At 49.8% G+C, this 21,881-nt stretch overlaps 1 protein-coding gene across 1 annotated transcript in view; it reads right to left on the bottom strand.

The window, feature by feature from the left end:
• Positions 1 to 4,799: 4,799 nt before the first annotated feature.
• The window catches only part of CUNH16orf96 (chromosome unknown C16orf96 homolog), a 46,547-nt gene continuing 29,465 nt past the window's right edge, over positions 4,800 to 21,881 (bottom strand). Inside the window, exons 7-17 of the mRNA XM_006914179.2 lie at positions 20,352 to 20,437; positions 19,932 to 20,042; positions 17,014 to 17,088; positions 16,409 to 16,573; positions 14,578 to 14,696; positions 13,803 to 13,865; positions 11,582 to 11,674; positions 10,437 to 10,581; positions 10,212 to 10,311; positions 5,668 to 5,730; positions 4,800 to 4,999 (exon numbers count right to left, since the gene is read on the bottom strand). Coding sequence (XP_006914241.1) covers positions 4,800 to 4,999; positions 5,668 to 5,730; positions 10,212 to 10,311; positions 10,437 to 10,581; positions 11,582 to 11,674; positions 13,803 to 13,865; positions 14,578 to 14,696; positions 16,409 to 16,573; positions 17,014 to 17,088; positions 19,932 to 20,042; positions 20,352 to 20,437 — 1,220 coding nt within the window. The remainder of the gene's footprint in view (positions 5,000 to 5,667; positions 5,731 to 10,211; positions 10,312 to 10,436; positions 10,582 to 11,581; positions 11,675 to 13,802; positions 13,866 to 14,577; positions 14,697 to 16,408; positions 16,574 to 17,013; positions 17,089 to 19,931; positions 20,043 to 20,351; positions 20,438 to 21,881) is intronic.

Below are 21,881 nucleotides of genomic sequence, written 5' to 3' on the forward strand. Positions count from 1 at the left end.
TCCTGGAGGATCCACAAAAAGACAAGCACCCCTAGATTCCTGGGCCCACAGTGTCAGAATCTCTGGGAGAAGGCCTTGACAGTATAAACACACCCAAGTGATGGACTTGTGAACAAACTAAAACCATTCAATTCCATACTTTAAAAGGATGGACTTTGTAGTTGTAGAGGGCAGGGCTAGAGATCGGCCTGGGGTCTCAAGTACTTTCCAGCAATGCAGAGGCCCTGTCAGGTATGCTGGGGGCCCCATGTCTGAACCTCTCACAGCAAGGGAATGGCTGCAGAAGTGGGCTGGACAAACTTGGGAAGGGAACGAGAGGTGTGCCCACACAGACACCACGTGCCCTCAAATTGAGTATGACACAGAACCTGGAACTTTAACTTCCCCAAGCCTGGAAGCTTAGGAGTAAAACTGAAGGTGTAAATAACCACCTACTACACAGTCAAGTGTAAACTGGCTAAAATAAGGTGCTGGTGTACAAATGGAACAGACTCAATTTAAAGCCAGGCTTAGCTGGCCTTCATCCTTGGGCATCTTCTGGGAAAATTGGCCTTGTTACCTCAAAGTCCAGCCTCTTCTGGGCTTGGTCACCTCCTACCTGCCTGCCAGACCTGACTGGAGCTCAAAATTCCCCTCTAAAAGACACCATTTGCTTAAAAGAATGTGATTGTGATTTGAGTTCTGCATGTCTCATTTCTGAAGAAGGTATAGAGCAGCACATGGGAATGAAGGTCTTGCCTCCAGAGGTGACGTGCAGTGGCTGTGACCTTTGGTCTGTTAAAAGATCAGGGCACGGTTATCTTGGGGGAGTGAGAGTTGCAAACTCACAATCCTGCTGTGTGCCATTTGGCTTTCATGGTCCTTTACACTTTTTGATTTGGCAACATGTTCAAATCAGGAAAGTTTACATGAGAAGCCTCACTTCTGGCTCATCTTGGAAATTTGCAATATTGCCCAAGTTCCCTCAACTGGCTGAAGACAACCATCACGGTAGGGACACAGCCAGCCTTCCCCTGGCCAGACAGCCCACTCCACTGGTCACCACGGATGTGTGTGTGTCCAACTCCAGTCTCAGAATCAGCTGGAATCTCTAAAGGGGATTTTGCTTTCCCAGGAGGATCTTTAAAAGTAAATACTCTGCTCCATGGGGGAGGGGCAACTGGTGATGAATGGCGACTCTGTAATGCTTTCTGCGGGCAGGCTGGGCTCCTCTTTCAGACAGCTTTAAAAAGATGGGCTTGTTTCGCGAGATTCTCTGGATGACAGAAATGCTCCTAGGATTGCTCAGGGTCCCTAGGGTCTTTCCAGGTTCTCTGAGAACACATTGTGCCGGTTGCAGAAAACCATGTTGTTCCTAAGGCTGGTCCGCAAACCTGGTGGTAAGCGAGGTGGGGCAGCTGCTGTGGCCCTGGAGGTCTCTGAGGAGCTTTTCATAGCAAGACTCAAATCAGGACAGACAGGCTTTGACTCCAGTTACTTCCCACTGTCAGTGTTGGGGAGGCCAACTGGACTGGCCAAAAGATCTTTTGAGGCAAAGCTATTTCCAATTCCTGCATTTGTAAAGGTCTCTGGTTGCTTAGGCACAGCTTGTGTCTGGGCAATATATGTGTTTCAAATGAACCTTAAAAGAACACTGCTCTTTTGGGGTTTGGGGTGGTGCTGGGCCCACTTCCAGGGCGGCCAAGGCCTTGTCAGTGGCACAGCACGACGTGCTTGGAGCCTGTTGGCAGAGTTCTGCCCTGCTTTCTGGGGCCATTTCTCATCTGGGGAATAACAGCTGCAAACACTGGTGGGGATATTTCCTCCACATCGTGATGGAGCCATGAGCAAGAGGAGGAGGGGGAGAGAGAAGAGAAGTCCCCCTCTGGCAACTGTGTGGGGTTTGGAGGGTCTCTGCCTCGAGTCCTAAATTCATGCAAAGTTAGAGGTCGAGCAAGCCAAGATGGTGGTGATGGGCACAGGGGGACCAGTGTGTGCTGATTTCAGTGTCCCTAAGAAGTCCCTGCACAGAAGGCTCTCCCTCCAGTGCAACTGCCACCTTCTGGCGGCCTGTTTTGGGAACTGGGGTGCCTTTTTCCAATGCAGATCATCTTGTTTGGGACACGTTTACTGGTTTTGGTTGTTTTTACCTTAGGGTTAATGAGTTTGTGGTCACTGAAAGAGAAAATGTTCAGAGACCCTGTGACTTGCATCGGTAGGTTGTGGAGCTGGGTTTGGGGGTGCAGGGTGGTCACCACACAGCACCTCCATTCTAGCAGCACCTCGAGGTAGGACCCTCTGCTTTGCAAGTGGTAACTCCCTCCCCTTGCTGTTCAGCTCATTCATACAGCCCCACACACCCAGCCAGCCCACATGCCTCCCTCCCCATATGACCAATTCATTTCTATCTTAAAACTGAAAGTTCCAGGGACTCCCTCACTCCCAGGAGGACCAGGATAGTTGGTCACACTACTCCCTGCCAGCCTGGCCCTGCCGCTGTGTCCCAGATCAGGACCTTTAGTGCCCTTTACAGAGGAGGAGTTTGGATCCAGAACCTTCCAAAATGCCCACTCCATTGACTCTATCCCTGGTTCTGTCCACTCCCTAAGCCCCTCCCCCTGCCAGGATTGGGTAAGCCACCTTCCAGGAGGCAGATGCCGTGGGAATGAGCACAACATTGCCTTCCTAGTTTCTAAGGCCTTTAGGTCTGGGAGGGGGAGTTCTGCCACTGTCCTTGGCAAGGATTCTGTCTGAAGCTCCACCTGGGACCAGGCCAAAGGTCAGCTTCCCCACCCCCACAGGGGACAGGACCTACTCCTGATTGCCTGCACTTGGGACTGTGGTTCCCCATCTTCCAGAACGCCGAAAGGGCTTATCAGACTGCAAACAGTTACACAGTGACCTACCTGGGCCTCACTCCTCACTCCCTTGGCTACAGGAACTAACTCAAGCATCGATTCTGATGTAAACTCTGAAATGGCTGGGAGGGCAGCTCTGAGGGGCTGAGTCACACTCTGGTGCCTGTGGGTGCCCAAATGCCGGGCTGCAGGGAACAGTGCTGGCATGGGGTGCTTCCCCGGGAGCCCCAAGCTCCCTGTTTGCCTGAGCTCAGGCCACAACTCCCTTTCCTGCCTCTGGAGACATGATGGAAGTTGGGCCTTCATACCTGGTACAGCACCTGACAAGTGTGGCCTTCCTGATGCGGGGGCCGGAGTGCTGAGGCCTCACTGTGCGACCCTGGCAAGCCACACCCCCGCCCCGCTCACAGAACCCCTCTGACCTGCCCACCACACAGGCCTGGGGCAGCTCAGGGCAGCTGGCCACAGTGGGAAGTATGTCGGAGGAGGGGAGGGTGGTCGCAGTTCTCTGCTCAGGATCAGCCATGGTGGTTCTGAGAGGCTGACCCTGGGGTGCTGGCCCAAGGAGGGACCAGCAGGTGCACCCACCCACGTGGGGTAGGCAAGGCCACCCTCCACAGAGGACACTGGGCCAGTCACCCTCATCCACAGTCAGAAAAATGAAAGATGAAAGATTTTATTCTGGGGAAAAGTTGCAAAAATACTCATCTGTGACATAGGGCTGGAGACTGGGGCTGTACCGCCAGTGCCCACCGAGGCGGCACCAAGGCAGCATGGACCTGGGTCAGGAAGAGCTTGGCCTCGTTTGGACACAGTCCCTGGAGAAAGAAAAGAGAAGTCGGGGCTGGGAGTGGTTGGGGGGTAAGGAGCTGGGGGAGGGGCTGAGGGACCATTAGGAAGTGGGTGGGCACATAGCGTCCCTGGATTCCAGCGGCCACCAGGTTCCATGCTAGTTCCATGGCAGAGCCTGGAGCCCCCAGTCCTCCCCCAGGTCAGACTCCCAGGCAACTTTCCCCCCACCCTTCTTTCTGACTCACTCTGCGATCCCAGGGGCCTCTAGTGGACGTTGGGGGGGGTCACGCCCCAAAACTGCACAGAGGGAAATTTCACAAATTTAGTCTTTGTGAAATGTGACAGAAGTGTCAGAAGTACACAAAAGACAGAGAGCACAACTGAACAAACTAGGGAGTGGAAAGGGGGAGGGAGAGTGAAGAGGGAGGGATGGATGTACCACCCAAGGGGAAGAAATCAAGCTGGGCATGCAGGATGCTGGACTGCAGGTGAGCTCTGCTCTGTGCTACTCTGTTCCACCAGGCAAATGGGCAGTTAGCCCAGGAAACAGACAGGTCACAGGACCCCAGCCCTGGGTGGGATGGAGCAGTCCTGATGTATTGCAGGGGCATCGCCCAGAGTTCCTCAGGGATTAGCCAGAAGTAAATATAAACAATCAGCTTCTTTAAATATCCAATTCACAACAGTAATTTCTGGTGGAAATAACTCATTTTTTAAAAATGCACACAGTAGAATTTGGTTCCCATAAGAAAGTTGGTCCTAGTAGAAATAATGGCCCCCCAAAGAAAATGGACATCTGCAGGAGCTAGAACTGGAACTGATTCTGATAAAATCATTTCAACAAAATAAAAAGGAAAGTGACTGTTTTTAAAACTCATTTAACTGCATTGTATTGAAGATTGGTCAAGGAATTAAATTGACTTAGAAGAAAATTCAATCTAGAAAGCTGTGTTCTCCATGAACTGTAGGATGAGGAGGATCGTGTAATGTGGTTTTATATGCAGAGAGTGAAAACAGCCACTGGGTCAAAATGAGTCCCTTGTGGAGACCCCTCCCCTATGTCCAGAGTCCCTGCACCTTCCCTAGGCCAGAATCAGGGCTTGGTCTCAGCTACTGAGGGTAGTGGAGGGGACGATGGGGGTGCAGGGCACAGGGCTCACAGGTGGTCTCCTAGGCAGGCTGCGTGCTGGCTCGTGACACGAGGCGCTGAGGCCTTGAGTGCCTGGTGGGCCCTGGGGCCTGCTGGGGTTCCTGCAGGGATGGCATCAGCGGTGGCAGCAGTGGCAAGGGCGGCAGAGATGGAGGGCGAGCTGGTGTCATCGGGCGGGGGCCTGAGGGGGCTGAGTAGATGCCGGCATGGGGGTGTAGGGCTGGGAGGGGCAAGAGAGACCTGTGATTTGTCCCAAGAACATTCTGGGTAGAGGCTGGCCTGACAGGTTCATCCCCACTAAGGACAGAAGCCCCAAGATGGAAGTGCTTCACTGTGGCTCATCTAGTCTCTGGCACCTTAAACTTCCTGTCAGGGGAGAGGGCGACCCAAGATAAAGCACATTCCCCAGCCCAAGGTCGCTGTGCCTCAGTCTCTCCTCTTTCAAATGGGCTGGCAGTCCTCACCTCCCCCAACCGGGTTAAGGACTGGATGGGATGAGAAGGGAGAGAGCTCTGCACACTGTAAAGCACCCATGGATGCCTGGCACATAGCAATATCAGGTGAGCTCAGTCCCCCCAGCCTGGCTCATGGGGCCCCTGGCAAAGAGGCCCAGGGGAATGAACGAGCTCCCTTATCCCACCCCTGCAGCTAACTGGACACCTGGGGACAGACACCAGGCCTGGGTCCCTGGGACGGCACATGGGCCAGGAAGCCTGGCTAAAGGGTGAAACAGGAGCCCAGAACAGCTGGAGGCCTGGCTGGGGAGCTGGGTGGGGGCCCTGGCACAGTCATAGCAGGTGCGAGATAGATGTGGTGGGCCCCAAGCTGGGATTGTGCGACCTAGCTAGGATCCCAGCTGGGCCAGGGAGCTAAGGGGCAGGTACTCACAGGGGTGGATGGCACCAAAACGCGTGTACAGGTTTCGAGTCGGGGGATGCGGAACCTTCGCGGCTTAGTGGAAAAGAGAGGGGAAGAGGCAGGAATGGTGGGGGCTCTTCCAGAGTTTGGCTCCTCCCCGGAGGCCCTGCCCCCCAACCTGTCTTCTGGCTCAGCAGTCCCCAGCCTTTCTGGCACCAGGGACCAACCAGTGCTCTGAGGTAGAGCTGAGGGGGCACCAGGGACCAACCAGTGCTCTGAGGGGGCAGCTGCAAAAACAGATGAAGCTTTGCTTGCTCACCTGCAGCTGGTTCCTAATAGGCCACAGACAGGGGGTTGGGGACCCCTGCTCCAGCTCTGTTTCCCAGGCTTCCCCCCAAAAAACATCCAACCCTCCCCATTTGTGTGTGGAAGTACCTTCTCTTCCCTTTCTACCTTCTCGAGCTTCTTAAAGCTAAGATATTAAAAAAAAGGCTTTTTGAAAGTAACTCAAGGCCAAGGAGGAGACCGTATTTTAGCATACGATACAGACAAAATGCTGACGGGACTAGTCACAGGTTAGCTGTCTGGCAGGTCTTTAGATCTTCCTGTTGGGGGCCAGACCACCACAGTGCCCCACTTCCGTCTTCCATTCCTTCATCTTTTGTGTGCATTTTTTTGACATAAAATTCACATAACATAAAATTAACCATTTAAAGTGAGTAATTCAGTGGCATTAAGTTCATTCGCAAGGTTATGCAACCATCATCTCCATCTAGTTCTAGGACATTTTCATTACCCCATGAGGCAGTCGGTCCTCGGTCTCCCCTCCCCCCAACTCCTGGCAATCACTAATCTGCCTTCTGTCTCTGTCATTTGCCCGTCCTGGATATTCCCTTCTTGCTATCCAGCCAAGAAGAACCATGACTGGCCACCTAGACCAAAGGCACGAGAGGGGAGGGACTCACAGGTGGCTGAGCTGGGCACAGGGGTCTGAAGGTGAGGGCCCAAGCTTGGCACCAGCACAAGTTACAGGGTCGCCAAGCTCCTTCCCATGCAGGACACCAACTGTTTCTTCTGCGTGGATGGCTCTGTCCTTCCCTGGCTGTCTCCTGATGAGTCCTGCCTCAAATAACCTTTCTATGAGAATGAGAAGGGACATCGGAGATTGACCTCTCCCTGGTCATTCTCTCCATTTCCATGTTTCATCTTATTCACTTGCTGAACTTATTTACATTTCACCATCCTACGGAGTAAAAACTCTAACGAAGCAGTAACGTTGATTACATTGGGTTTTCCCCAGTGACTTCCAAATCAAACCTGACACCAACAAGGGCTCAGGAATGATCAGGGCCATGTGGCAGCAGAAAGTGCCTCAAGGATCTCCCTTCAAAACTCATTCAGCTGCAGAAAGCGCAGGGAGCTGACGGCCTCCACCTGGTAGCACCTGGAGTCTGTTAGCACATCCTACCAATGATAGGGGCACGAGGCCTGGGCATCTGTTGGGCAGCATTGCCCGGAAGCTCCCCCCGGGCTGCTCGGGACCTTATCCAGTCTGTGCACTGTCTGCAGGTCTCTGCTTCCTCCCTCCCTTTCCTCCTCCTCTTTGTTAATGTCCTCCCTATCCAAACCTCCTGCATTCCTAACTCTGTTGCAGGGTCTATGACCTCAAGGACCCAACTGAGACCACCTAGATTCCCCACAAGCCTCTGGGATCCAGATAGCCGGGGGTCATGTTCCTCGAACCTGAGTTAAGAACCACCACCCATGTGCTTTATGGGTTCTATGCAAATGCCTGGCTGAGGGGTGCTCCCTGGACCCCACTCTGATCCCCAGTTGGCACCTGGATCCGTCCACAGGTCAGAGGCAGAACCTGCCAACCAGCTGACCAGTGAGACTATCACATTGCTTCCTTTCAAAGTAAGGGAGGTAAGTTCAGGGTACAAGTTCAAAGACCCACCAAGGCCTGGAAGCCCAACTGCTGACCCAGCACTCTCTGACATCCCCCACGACCTTGGACTCTACATGTCCAAACTTGAATTCGCCACCTGACCTCAAAACCTGTTCCTCTTGGTCTCTCTTCTGAACTTTCCTGCCTCTATATAAGCCAGGAGACTCCCAGTCAGAGGAGATACCTGAGCCCTGGCAGATGGGAAAGATTCTCCAGAGGCTCCAGGCTGAGCACACAGCATGTGCAGAGGCCCAGGGGTGAGAAACAGCCTGGCTCATTGAGAGAGAGTGAGCGAGCAGTTCCATGAGGCTGAAGGGAGGAGACCAGTGGCCAAGTGGATCTTCAGATCAACCAAGGGGTCCAGATGAGGCCAGTGGCCAAGTGGATCTTCAGATCAACCAAGGGGTCCAGACTCTGAGGGCAATGCCCCCCAAGATGTCTGTGTCCTAATCTCCAGAACCTGTGAATGTCACCTTACGTGGCAAAGGATACTTTGCAGATGTGATTTGATTAATGATTATCCAGCTGTGCCTGATGTAATCACAGGGTCCTTATGAGGGAGGCTGGAGGGTCAGAGTCAGAGAAAGAGATGTGAGGATGGAAGCTGAAGTCAGAGTGATGCCTTTTGAAGACAGAGGAAGGGGCCACAAAGGAATGCAGGAGGCCTCTGGAAGGTGGAACTGGCAAGGAAACGGATTCTCCTAGAGCCTCAGAAGGAATCAGCCCTGCTGACACCTCCACTTTAGCCCGTAAGCCTCATTTCAGATTTCTGTCCTCCAGAACTAAGACAAAGTATGTCTGGGTTGTTTTAAGCCACTCAGTTTGTGGTAATTCCTTACAGCAGCCACAGAAAGCCGACAGGTTCTGAACTAGGGAAGGGCCGGGTCAGGGGCGTGTTTTAGGCAGTTCATGCAGAGCTGGTGGGGACCGCAGAGGCTAAAGAAGCATCTCCTACTCCCTCGGTTCTGCCTTCTGCCTCAGCGCCCCTGCCGCCTCCTCCTGAGTCCTGCCCGTACTTAGCCTTCCTTCCATGGAGTCTCTGAAAGTCTAGCCTGCTGACAGCCCGCCTCAGCAACCGTCCAACTGACCCCTGCTGGGGGCTTGCTCACTGGGGATCAAGTGTTCTTCTGCCCTGGCTAGAGCTCCTGACCACAGTACAGGCATCTGGAGACCATTGGCTGGACGGACACCCCTGTGTGACCCCCGTGGTGCTGGCAAAGGGCTGGATGCACCGCAGCTGCCTCAGCACCCCTGCTGCCTCCTCCTGAGTCCTGTCTGTACTTAGCCTTCCTTCCATGGAGAGTCTCCGACAGCCTGCCTCAGCAACTGTCCACCTGACTCCTGCTGGGGGCATCGCTCACTGGGGATCAAGTGTTCTTCTGCCTTGGCTGGAGCTCCTGACCACAGTACAGGCATCTGGAGACCAGGGGCTGGACGGACACCCCTCTGTGACCCCGTGGTGCTGGCAAAGGGCTGGATGCACCGCAGTACCGAGTGGACACAGTAGGATGAACAGATAAATGCAGCTGGGACCAAGCTGGACCTGGGTGGGGCTCACATAGCTAGTTTAGGTTTAGATAGTGATTGTTTTGGATTAGAATGTTCTTTTGAGTAAACAAATGAGTGCTAAGAGCATACTGGTCAAAAAATCTGGCCACAGGTAACTGGTTTCTAATGCTAGACTTTGTTGCCCCTAAGCAGGATAAAGCAGTCGAGGTGTCAGGATTCAGTCCTGCTCTACTGCTTGGAGGTCTTGAGAATGAATGAGCCGTGGGGAGAAAAGCCCTTCCCTCTGTGGGGAGAGGGGTGCTGCCTGGTGAATGACTGGGAATAAAGGCCAGGTGTATTAAGATCATCCTGGCCCCTCCGCCAAGGATGCCCTTACCTCATTTACTGTAAGGCCTCGCCAGGTTGCTGTAGGGCCTGGCAAGAAGTCGGCTTCATTAAATATTAGCCACCATTGTTATTATCCGGCCTGGTGGTCCCTGAAACCCAGCCTGGGTCCCCTTCCAACAGCATCCACCGCCGGGGGGCCTGGAGAGGAATTCTCACCCCAGGGGGAATGCAGGGTTCCAGGTGGTGTCCTGCCATCCTGGCCCAGGGGGAGAACCTGTAGTGGGTTGAATGGTGGCCCCCAAAAAGACATGTCCCCCGGAACCTGTGAATGTAGCCTTATTTGGAGAAAAGGTCTTTGCAGATGTAATTAAGTGAAGAATCTTGAGATGAGATCATCCTGGATTAATCTCTGCACTGCAGGTGGACTCTCATCTTTGGGGGGCAGCAGCACCCCTCCCTAGGCCCGTGTCCTTTGCAACAAGCTGTTCTTGTACCAAGCCCTCCAGGTCAGCTATTTATCCTCACCTTTGGTTATCTGCTTACAGTTTGCCTCTCCCACTCCTGTGGAGACCTCAGGAGAACAGCTCATATTTTTTACTCTCCTCTCTCTCCCTGACACCTGGCACAGTGCCTGGCATACAGTAGGACCCCATTTTTGCAAGTGGCTGTGTGAAGACCCCCTCAGTCAGAAATGGTGCCAGCTGTGGGCCCTGCCTGCATCCCCCCTCACACTGCCCAGCGAAGCCAGGACACCGGGCAGTGGTGCCCAGGAAGGCCTGACGCCCCTCACCAGCCAGCTCCTCCACACCAGTCAGTGGCCGTGCCCTGTCCTGGTTGTTCATTCGGCCCTTGTACAGGATCCCGTCCACTCCAAGGATGTCCACTTCGGCCTGTTGGACAGCCCAGGCCCCAAGTCAGGGAGTGTCCTTGAGCCTCCCTAGTACACACAGAGGCCCAGCAGACAGAGCATGGTCTCCCTGGGGTCACCCACTGCCCAGGCTGCAGACTGACTCACAGTGTCATAGTCCATCAGTTCAGGGTCCCCATAGGGGTAGAGTGTCGACAAGTTATATGACTTGAGCTTGGCATCGTTCCCAGGGCCATCACTCCAGTCCTCGTGGTCTCCAAGGTCCTGGAGCTGCTGGAGATGATGCTGTTCCCTGGGGCAGGGCAGTGGGGTCAGCAGCCACCTGGAGACCCCTCTGCCCCCGAGGAGCCTCAAGATGGGCCCTGAGGACCTGGCCAGCAGGGAGGGAAGACTGGAATTTCCTCCAGCTGTTTGGGTGATACAGGTGGGCAGGCCTGGGGCCTGGTAGGTGGATAGAGTTAGGCACGGTTGGGGCAAAGGGAAAAAAATCGAGCTCTGCATTCCCCCTCCCCCAGACCATAGCCATCAGGCCTGGTCTGGCCTGCCAGGTGCATGCTCTTAGCTAAATGGTAACCATGGCCATACAAAGTGGGGGATGGGACATGGGAGCCCCGTTCCCACTGTCCTCACTTCCCTTGCATGACTCTTTCTGGAGATCAAGAGGCTGTTTTCCCCTCACCTGGCTAGACATACCCACAGGTCTGGGGCTGGAAGCACCATGAAGTGGTGGGGTGTCAGGAGGGTGAGAGGCAAAGCTGGGACCCAGGGTGCCAGCTAGGTCCATCGGAAATCCTCAGGTTTAGGTACCAGCTCTGCCACTCACTACCTTTGACCTTGAGCAGGTCACTTAAGTTCTATGAGCCTTAATTTCAACTGTGAAATGGGATAATAGAATACACCACAAAGGGCAGGTGTAAGGATTTAATGAGCTGTCAAAGTGCTTAGTGCAATGTCTGTCTGGCCATAGCAAGCCTCGCCGAGGACTCACGGTCATTACCTACATCCTCCAGTGGCGATCAGTATTAATCCTATCTTGTAGGAGGTCGTGAGATTTAAATGAGAAACTCTCCCCTAACGGTCCTTGCCCCATAACAGATGCTCAAAAAACATGTCCATTCCTCTCCTCCATGATCATCTCATGCACCTGTCTGCTGCCCCGGCCACCTCCCAGAACATCTGTCTCTCCTGCAGATGGCTGGGACTATCTTTGGATCCTGGGACTGGACTTGACGTCTCTGCAGGGCTTCTGGGTCCTGAGTGACCTTCATGGGGCAGGCCCCCAGCCTGCTTACCTCATCTGCTGCCGCTGCAGGTACTCATAGCTGTTGGCACTGGCTGGCCGCCGCCGTGGCAGCAGGTGGGCTTTGCGGATGGTGATGAGATGCCTGTTGGAGGACAAGAGCTCAGTGGGAGGCATATATGGCTAACACTGGGTGTCGGGCTCCCATTTCCTCCAGGAAGACACCCTCAATTGTGACCTGAAACGAGGCTGCTCTGGGGAGCCCCAATAATCTTTGTAAGTTATAAAAACAACTGTTTCGACTATAAAATTAAAAACCGCAATAGGTAAATCCTAGAAACAGGACACAGACTGGCCAGCACCCGGAGGAGAAAGGGAACGGGAGTGACAGCTAATGGGTAAGGGGTTTCCTTCTGGGGTGATGAAAACGTTCTAGCACACTAGAGGTGGTGGCTCACAGCTCTTGTCAATATATAAAATACCACTAAACCACTTGCTTAAAATGGTTAATTTACGTTATGTGCATTTTCCTCAACCAAAAATAAAGTAAAACCTCAGCCTTCTGAGGAGCTGGAACTGTTCTACATCTTGATCTGAGTGGTAGCTACAAAGGTGGACACGTGGGTAAAAACCCATCGAGCTGGACAGTAAACATTGATATTCTTTCTGTGTTTAAGCCACAATAAAATTTATAAAATTTAAAAAAAGTAATACACATTGATTGCCAGCATTTTAGGAAGTATAGAAAAGCACAAATAAATAAAGTATGATAACCATATGACAAATATTTTGATACGTGTCCTTCCAGTATTTTTCCATGTTTATGTATTTCTTTTTTAACAAAAATAGGCTCATAACACACCTGCGATGTGATTTTCTCATTTAACTTATTGCCAACATTTTTCGAGGTTGTTAATATTCTTCCAGGACTACGCTATCAATATGGCAGCCACTGGCCACAGGTGACTATTTAAATTTACATTTGAATTAACTAAATTTAAATAAAATTTCAAATTCACTTTCTCAGTTGCACTAGCCACATTTCAAGCACTCAACAGCTACACGTGGCCAGTGGCTACTACACTGGGCATCACGGCTATAGAACATTTCCGCATCTCACAAGGTTCCATTGTATGGTATTCTCCTATGATCTGTTTTGGCTGATGTGAACGTACGTACGGTAACTCATTTACCACTTCAGTTTGTTTCTTTTCTTTTCTTTATTTTATTTTATTTTTTACTATTATTAATAATGCCGCAACTAGAGATCTGTTGTTTGAAAGAAAATTCTGGTATAGCTCCAAAGCCCCTCCATAAACATGGACTGGCATGGGGGCGCTGATGAGCTTCACGGGTCAGCAGGGCCAGGCTCGCACCATACAGAGTGTGGGTATTACAAGATCCAGCTCTTAAACCCTATTAGAGTATTGCTTGGCAGCGCCTCAGAAAGCTAACCATATGACTCAGCACTTCCACAGTTGGGTTTATACCCCAAAAGAATTGGAAATAGGTGTTCAAACAAATATATGTTCGTAGCAGCACTATTCACAAAGGCCAAAAGGTGGAAACAACCCAAATGTCCATCAACATTATTGATGGATCAACAAAATGTAGTCCATCCATACAAGGTGATATTATGCAGCCATAAAAAGGAATGAAGCACTGACACAGGCTACAACATGGATGAGCCTCAAAAACATTATGCTCAGATGCAAGAGACGACGTATTGTATAATTTCGTTTCTATGAAATGTCCAGAACAGGCAAATCTACAGACAGAAAGTAGATTCAAGGAGGGGGCAATGGGAGTGACTGCTTAATGGGTCTGGGGTTTCCTTTGGGGACAAAAAAAAAAATGTTTTGGAATTAGAGAATTTATTTACATCATGGTAAATAAATTAAATGCCACTGAATCATTGACTTTAAAATGGTTAGTTTTATGTTATGTGAATTTCACCTCCAAAAATAGACTATAAAAATACATATTAAAAAAGTCTCACAAAGTCCTGCTTTCCCCCACAGTTTCCTTCTATCCCTTTTCTTTTAGAGTTGACCCATTCCCTGGGACAGTGGGCACCAGACAAGGCCTGGTGGAAAAAGGAATGACGGTGGCCCACCCAGGGACAGGGAACAAATGAAATGACATTTACAGAAAGGGGATGTGCATATCAATGATTCTTGAACCTCGTGGACACATAGGGTTGGGGTGTGTGTGTCTGTGGGCTCTCACATGCATCCTGAAGAGAGAGGGTGCCCCCTGGTGGTTCTACTTACGGGCCAGTCATCATCTCCACAGGCCGGTCGCAGGAAATGCATTTCACCCGCTCAAACAGTTTCCTGGGAGACATGCAGTGGTTAGCTGTGGTGCCCCAGCCAGGGTCTGTGAGGCTGCTCACTCCCCCAGGTAGTGTTTAGGGGAGGCTGCAGGTCTGTCTCTGCCTCAGGGCCAGGACTTCCTCCCATTATCCTATACCCACTGGCCTGGCCCAACGCGGCTCAGCTTTGCTGGTCCCTGCTGACTACTATCTGCAGCTTCCTGGAGCAGAGGTGGGGAATCAAAGTGTGTGTAGTTTATCTCCCCGCTTCAAACAAATGGAGATCTTTAAAACCAGGGACCTTCTGGAAACCCCCTTCACGGTGGACAGTGGGGCGTGAGGGGTAATTTAAGGATAGGAGCCCCCAGAAACAGAGTCCCTCTGCCTGGGGTGCTGTCTGGATGTGGGTAAGGGGCATGGCTCTGGTCACAGATCCCCCCAGGCTGCCATCTGCATGGCCCCTTCCCTCTCTGAGCCTTGGTTTCCTCATTTGTGGCAAAAGGGCTTTGGGGCAGATGGGCTCCTGGAGCCCCCTCTGTCAGCCCGGGCCAGGGTAGCCCACCTCTGAATGCCTGTGCTCTCAGCTCATCCCGACCCCTTTCCACACCCAGCTGGGAAGCCCAGCCTTCTCTCCCCATGTCCGCAGGTCTGGAATTCTTGCTCCCAGAATCCTCTGGGATCCCCCTCTTGTCTCCTCCTCAGAGAGGGCCTCCTGGCCTCAGTGAGGGGCTCACTTTCTAAAGCCGGCAGCGCTGTCGGGGTCGAATCGGAGGCCTTCTATCAGCAGCTTCCTGACTATTTGCCAGATCTCCTCAATGTCTTTCTTTAGATTGTCCAAATCCCTGCGGGCCAGCTGGAACAACCAAAGGGGAGATTATTTGTTCAATTTTAATTCACACTCTGCATCGCTCCAGAAAAGGATTTGCAGTAACCTGCAAAGTTACACAGAGTATAACCAGACTGAACAGAGAAAGTGAGGTGGTTACAGAGAAAGAACCAACAAAGCTTGGGTTAAGGTTCGTACCCCTAATGCATGCTATTGCTAGGGGTAGCTGCCCAGTGAGCTTCCCTGCAGCCAAGGGAAGAAATACCCTTCGTTAGTTACTGCCCCCAAACAATCAATCCCTATGCTCAACTGCACACCTGTGGGCCTGAGAAACATCTCTCCCAATGGTCCCTAGACACCTTACATTCACACATCCAACACATATATTGAGTGTAAAGTATACATTCAGTAAATACTGAGTGTAAAAGTATACGACTTTTAGTATAGTTGTACAACCATCACCACATGTTCCTCACTCCCAAAAGAAACCTCATACCCATTAGCGGTCACCCCGCATGTCCCCCCAAGCGCCATCAGGTGTAGGCAACCACTAATCTACTTTCTGTCTCTGCCTATTCCAATCATTTCATATAAATGGAAGCAGACAATCTATGGCCTTTTGTGCCTGGCTTCTTTCATTGAATATGTTTTCAAGGTTTATCCAGGTTATAGCATTCATTCCTTTTTATGGAATGAATAATTTATTTTACAGCTAGACTATTTTGTTTGTCCATTTACCAGTTGATGGACATCAGGCTATTATGATAATGCTACCATGAACACTTTGTATGAGTTTTTATGTGGACATAATTTTTCATTTCTCTTGGGCATATATATACCTAGGAGTGGAAATGCTGGGTACTGTGGTAATTCTGTTGGTCTTTTTGAGAAACTACCAGACTGTTTTCACGGTGGGACTTCTGAATTTTTAAATGGTTTCCAAATTTTGGTCTCTAAACATAACTCCCCACTAAAAGGAACCAGAACTCCAGAGATGTGGCCAATTCAGGTCTGAGGAAGGTACTGTTGACAGTAAGCCTGGAACATCTTGTCACTTAAGAAAACAAGACATTTTTCTGATGACAAAGGGTCAAGTTGAAGGGTTCACAAGCCAGCTCTCAGGCCAATGATGAGACCATGGGAATGACAAAATAAGTAGTAACGTAATTGATTGAACAAACTGAATATACAAAAATCCATGATTTATGGTGACACTCACGAAAAAGAAATCAATAAATAAAAATAGAAACCTTCATTTGCTACTATGTACTGGATATGGCTATTCTACCAATATCTTACCCTGAAAACTGGTCATTAAAGGAAATACTTCATCATTGTTCCTGCCTTTCCTCAACGAACCATATTTCCGGGTAATCACCTCAAGCTGATGAGGAACAGCTCTTCTTTACAGATTTCTAGGTGATAAATGTAGAAGCTACGTCTGTCTTGCTCTTTTGGGTCACTCACTCTGGAGGAAATCAGCTGCCCTATGAAGGAGCCCGTGTGATCAGGGAGTGAGGGATCTTGTCCAAGCCATGTGAGGACGGACATCATCTTGGAAGTGGCTCCTCCAGCCCCAGATGTTTTCTTGACTGCAACTTCATGAGAGACCCTAAGCCCCCCGGCTAAGCCACTCCCAAATTCTTGACCCTCAGAGACTGAATGTTTGTTGTTTTAAGCTGCTAAATTATAGGGTAATTTGTTATGTGGCAAGTGCTAAACAATACATAGGAACTCACCTTGGTGCCCAGGTCCTTGTTGAGCTGCTTCACAGCCTTCCTCCAGTCATCCTCATGGGACATGACCTTGCCCAGCATGCCCTGAATCATCTCGTTCAGCTCCATTGCCACCGTCTCCAGGTCGGCTCGGTTTGCCTTGCCTGCCAGAGTGCTCCTGTCAGCTTTCTAGAGAGAGAAGGGACTCAGGGAGTCAGGGCTGCTGGGGTGGGAGCAGGAGGAAGCTGGCGGAGATCAGACCACTTTGGTCAATTTTGTCTAGTTTTGGAACCTTGGACATCTAGCCTTGGCTTAAATTCAACTCTGGGCTCCAAGTTGGCTCAAACACAGTCATCAGATCAAAGCCAAAGTTTTCTGTGACAGAGAAGTTGGGACATGATTTTTAAGTTCATATAACAAATTGTCATTAATTCTGAGTCACTGAAAATAAGAGTTGATGGGACAACTTTTGAGCAGCTTTCCCAGCTTTTCTATACAAATAAAAGTGGAAGGAGACTCTGAAGTCTCTCTGCCAGGTTTTGTCTTGGGGCTGGATGATTCCATTTCTCTGGGCCGGAGAGCTGGGGCTCAGGATGGGGGAGCAAGAGGAGAGGAATCTGCTCACTCACCTCTCTCAATTCCTGCTCTATCATACTTTTGTCTGCCTTCTGCATTTCTAGGCTTTTTATTTGTGCATGGAGAGCCTAAGAACAGAAGCAAAGGGCATGTCAACCACCCTTGGAAGCCCCGAGGGTAATGTCTGCCTCCCACCTCCACCCTTGCCATGTGCCAAGAAGGGACAATGAGGCCAGGAGGACAGCAGGTAGGGTGGGCACATGGGAAAGCTTGGGCTCCGGAACTCCAGGTGTCCAGATCAGAAATAAGGGAACGTGGGACTTGGGACAAGCTGTCCTCTTGGAAGTGGCATCATGGGAACTTTGCTGCACAGGAAGGCAGACCTGAGAAAGGAAAACACAAATCAATGCTGATGCTTTGGCTCTCTAGATTTTTTTTTTTAATTTAAAATTATTGGGGTGACATTGATCAACAAATGGCTTCCTAGATGTTTAAGGCAAGTTCACCTCTTCTGATCTGTAACGGGGTCCCGGAAGAACTGCAGTCTGTTTATCAGCCAAGCACTCACATGCCACTCACACTTATGCCACTGTCAGGGAACAACCCTCATATCTCACTCCCATATCTCCACAAAGAATCAGCTCCCTCCATTAATTCTACCCTCTCTCCCCTTACTAGACTCTTCCTATGACAGCAGCAACAGCTAACCTGCTTGGGAAGAGCCTCACATCCTCTGGGCCATGTCCCCAAAGGGTGAGGTCACTTTTCTTCCAAAGCTGAAAATAGTCTTCTACTTCTCCCTTCATACCTGGTCTCCCTCTCATCCTTAGCAACAGAACGCCCAATTTTTAGAGGGCATTTGACCTCCCAGAATCATGACTATATTTCACAGCCTTCCTTACGGCCCGGTGTGACCACTGGGGTGTAAACGCAAGTAGGTAGGTATCTTCCTTGCTGCTGGCTTGAATTTAGAGTTAATGACTAGAGCCTTGAGGTGACCTTATGAAAGGAAGTCACAGACCATGGAATACTAGACCAGCTCTAGACCGACCATCTCTGACTTTGTTTCTCTGAGTTACATAGTTTCAGTCAGTTATTTGGCAGTTTATGTTATTCAAAGTTGAACCTAATTCTCATTAATGCAAAGCTCCATCACATCCACTTGTGAAAGGAAAATAATGTTTCCCACAGTCATTAAGAAAGAGTTCTGTCCTCATTTATTTTCCTGCTGTGTTCTGAGTGGGAGACACTTGAAGAGAAGCACTCTAAGGTGATGGATGTTTCCATCTTGCTTGGATGGTGGTGACATGGGTGTATGAATAGGCAAAAATTAATCCACCTCTTATACTAGGACTTGGGCATTTCACTGTGCATAAATTATAGTTCAATTAAATACACAAGTACCACTGCTTACCCCCAAACACAGAAGACCCCGGACAGTGTCTGTCCTGTTGACTGCTGTATCACCAGGCCTTAAGAAGGTGCAGGGTGAAGGTGCAATAACATTGACTGAATGACTCAATGAATGAATAAGCGGATTCTTTGCATCACCTGTTACATTCTCACAGACAGCCAGGTAAAGCAGTAACAGCTATTCCAGATGTGTCTGCATGCCCTCATTTCTCTACTGGAAGGACTAGATGGGGCTGCTGATCTGTTGCACATGTTCATTGAAGAAATATTTAACGAAACATGTGTTATATACAAAACCCCGTTCCAGGTCCTTCCAGGGTTAACTTTTATAGGTAATTAATTCTTGTTGGCATGAGGGGCAGGAAGGAAGTCGGGACAAAGGCTGCCTTGCTCCATTTAACATTGTTTGGTCGGGCCTCATCCTCTCAAGCTTCTCTCAAGGGGTGATGACTACTTAGAGGCAGATTCTGTCACCCCGCCTGCCCTGTGCTGAATGGACTAGCTCCAGTTTCCACCCAGGAAGGGCACCAATATATTCCTAGGACATGGCAATCCGGTTTTTTGAAGCAGTGACTAAAAGAGAGCCCAGAGTTGCCAGAAGATGTCATTCCTATCTCGGCACTCACAAAGGTCTGAGCTTGAATCATGCGTCTCTTCCGCCCACACAGTCCAGGAGATCTCCCTTTCCCCTGTGCTTAGGCTGGGAACTGGTTTGCTTTGCAGTTCTTTTCCTGTCCGAGTTGCCCTGTGTGGGTCCTGGCCTGATTACTCTGTGTGACCATCTTTGGAGGCGAGATATGCCAAGGGCTTGTCTTGGTCCTCCCCTTCGCTCTCCATACTCTAATGTATCCCACCAACAGCCCCCTCACTGGGAATCAGAAGACCCCATGGAAACCAACTCAGGTGGTTTGGTTTGAGATTTTGTCTCTTTCTATTTTGGGGGAAGGTCATCTCCTACTGGGAATGACCTTGATCCCTTCTCCGAAGGTCTGGGACACCTCCAGGACAAGGCACAGACTGGACTGGTCCTGAGATCCAGCTCAGCAAGTCAGAACCCCTCAGGCTCATGGGAGGTGTCTGTTGGAATGAGCCCCTGGCAGATGCTCTGTATCCATCTCCATACCTCTCATGTCAGCAACTCTGCTGTTCTGGAAAGGCTCCGTGGCGCTGACTGCTCAGAAACAAGCCAGTTTAGGAGAAACGTTATAAACCTAACAGTTGGCACAAGAAATCCTCTTATTCATTCATTGATTCATTCAGCACATCTTCAGCCTTCACTCTGACCAGGCACCCTTCTAAGGGCAGGTGACCCAGTGGTCAACAAGATGGACACCGTTCAGGCTTTTCTGTTTGAATATGTGTGTGCTGCTTGTTGTGGGGGGCGGGGTTTGTTTGTTTCTAACCGAATTGTAATTTACATACAAGCAATTGCCAGTAAAACTGTCCACTAACTTTTCCCTGCCTTCAGGACATCTGTGAAACCTTGCAGAGAGTCTGAATATCCCAAAGAGGAATTATCCCTTCAGTGTCCTTCCTGAGCCCACCCAGCCCTTCAAACCTTTAACTCATCCAGGCGAATCTGGATCTTATCCACTGTCCTGTCCAGCACGATGTAGTGATCCTTCATCATCGCTATTTGGTGGCCCCAAACTCTCTCGAGTTCCTCCTCCTAAAAGGGGGAGACAGATACCCAAGGTCTCTACTTCTGACGTCACCATGGCCAGGATGGGGCTTGAAAAGTGTGTGCCAGACCAGGATATCTCCAACTGGCCATCTAGGACACTCACCCACCCTCTGGGACCACAGATGGAGCAGTTCGCCTCGCCTCCACAGGGGAGCAGCTGCCTTCCCACTGCCCCAGGCCTCCTTTCAGCTAAAAGACAAATGCTTCATCTGGTTCTGGGTCATGGAGTCTGCCGTCAGCTTGCCTCATGGCATGGTCTTCTTAATAAAAGCTCTTTCTGCCTGAGACACTGACCTGCATCCTGGATTTCTGGAGGCTGACAACCTTTTCTTGCAATGAGTCCACTGCTGTCCCAAGCTTGGAAGAGATTCCCATATTAGCTGAAAGCAAAGGAGCAGGCAGATGTTAGTGGCAGGGATGGGAGCATATGCTTTGTCTAGAGCCCCATCTGCTTTTGTTACGAGATGTCTGAGGCAACACTGTCCAGCAGAGAGCTATTGTGAACTTGGGGGCCTTTGAGGTCATTTAAAATTTTCTAGTAGTCATATTAAAAAAAAAAAAAATCTAAAAAGCAGGTGACATTAATTTTAATAAAAGTTTATTTAACCCAATATATCTAAAATAGTATCATTCAAACATGTAATCAAAAAATTATTAATGAGCCATTTTATATTCTTGTTTCCATACTAAGCCTTCAATATCCACTGTGCACTTCCCACTTAGAGCACATTTGAACTTGAACTTGCCCTATTTCAAGTGCTCAACAGCCACGAGTGTCTCTTGGTTATCATATTAGACTGAACAGGCCTAGGGAAAAGTCTCCAAAATTTACTCCCCTCCACAAAATAACCCCGAACAAAACTTTAAAGTACCTTATTTATAAGTATATTATCCCATCACAAAATAGAAAGAAAGATTTAACAAAAAAGGAGAGGAGTTAAAAAAAGGGAAACTATATCCAGTCTGGACAAGAGGCCAAAAAGTAATATGCAAGACAGAGCTAGGAGAGTATAAAAAATCACAGCCAAGATACATTTACAAAATAACCACAGTTTTCTTAACAAAAATGGCAGCTGGTCAGAGGTAGAATTTGGGCTATTATGGCTTTATGTTTTAAATTTAAATTCATGACTATCAGATTCTTAGCTGTGCCCCAGTATTCACTGATATCAATGTGGTTCTTTGTAGCTATGTGAAGTTCTACTTGCTCTTTTCAAGAGTTGTGGGACAGCACTGTCCATCAGGGGTGGCACTGAACATGGGTGTGACTTATGTTAATGCAACTATTGTATTGGGCACGGAGCAAAAAACGGCAAGATAATGAATGAATGATTAAGACAGGGTGGGGCAGTGGATCTCACAGTGGGTTCCTAGGCCAGCAGCAGGCAGCAGCCTTTCCCCAGGAAGCATTAGAAATGCACATAACTCTGTAGGTGGGCCCCCCAGTCTGTGCTCCACCAAGCCCCTGAGGGGTATGGAGTGCTGAGGTGAGCTCAAGGTTGAGAACCACCCGAGTTATATCCTCAGTCAGCATATAAGCATCATGGGCATGAAATAGGAACACAAATCTAGGGGTCCCACTGCTACTCGGAACTGACTGTGGTCTTTAAGGATTTGCATGTTTGCCTGACAGTTTTTTTAATTCCCAATTGATCACATCATCTGGGGTCTGTTCAGCGCTGCTGGGCATGCTGGTGGATCCAGACTTATCAAAGCACTGTCGCGTGGTACTGTGTTTTATGGGCTATTGAAAGGGAGATTTTGAAGAGTAATTCTGACTCTATATGCTTCTCCCCTAAGATAAGACCTTGCTGTACTTTCATT

Source organism: Pteropus alecto, unplaced genomic scaffold (assembly GCF_000325575.1).
Source record: "Pteropus alecto unplaced genomic scaffold, ASM32557v1 scaffold44, whole genome shotgun sequence".
Classification (NCBI taxonomy): Eukaryota; Metazoa; Chordata; class Mammalia; order Chiroptera; family Pteropodidae; genus Pteropus; species Pteropus alecto.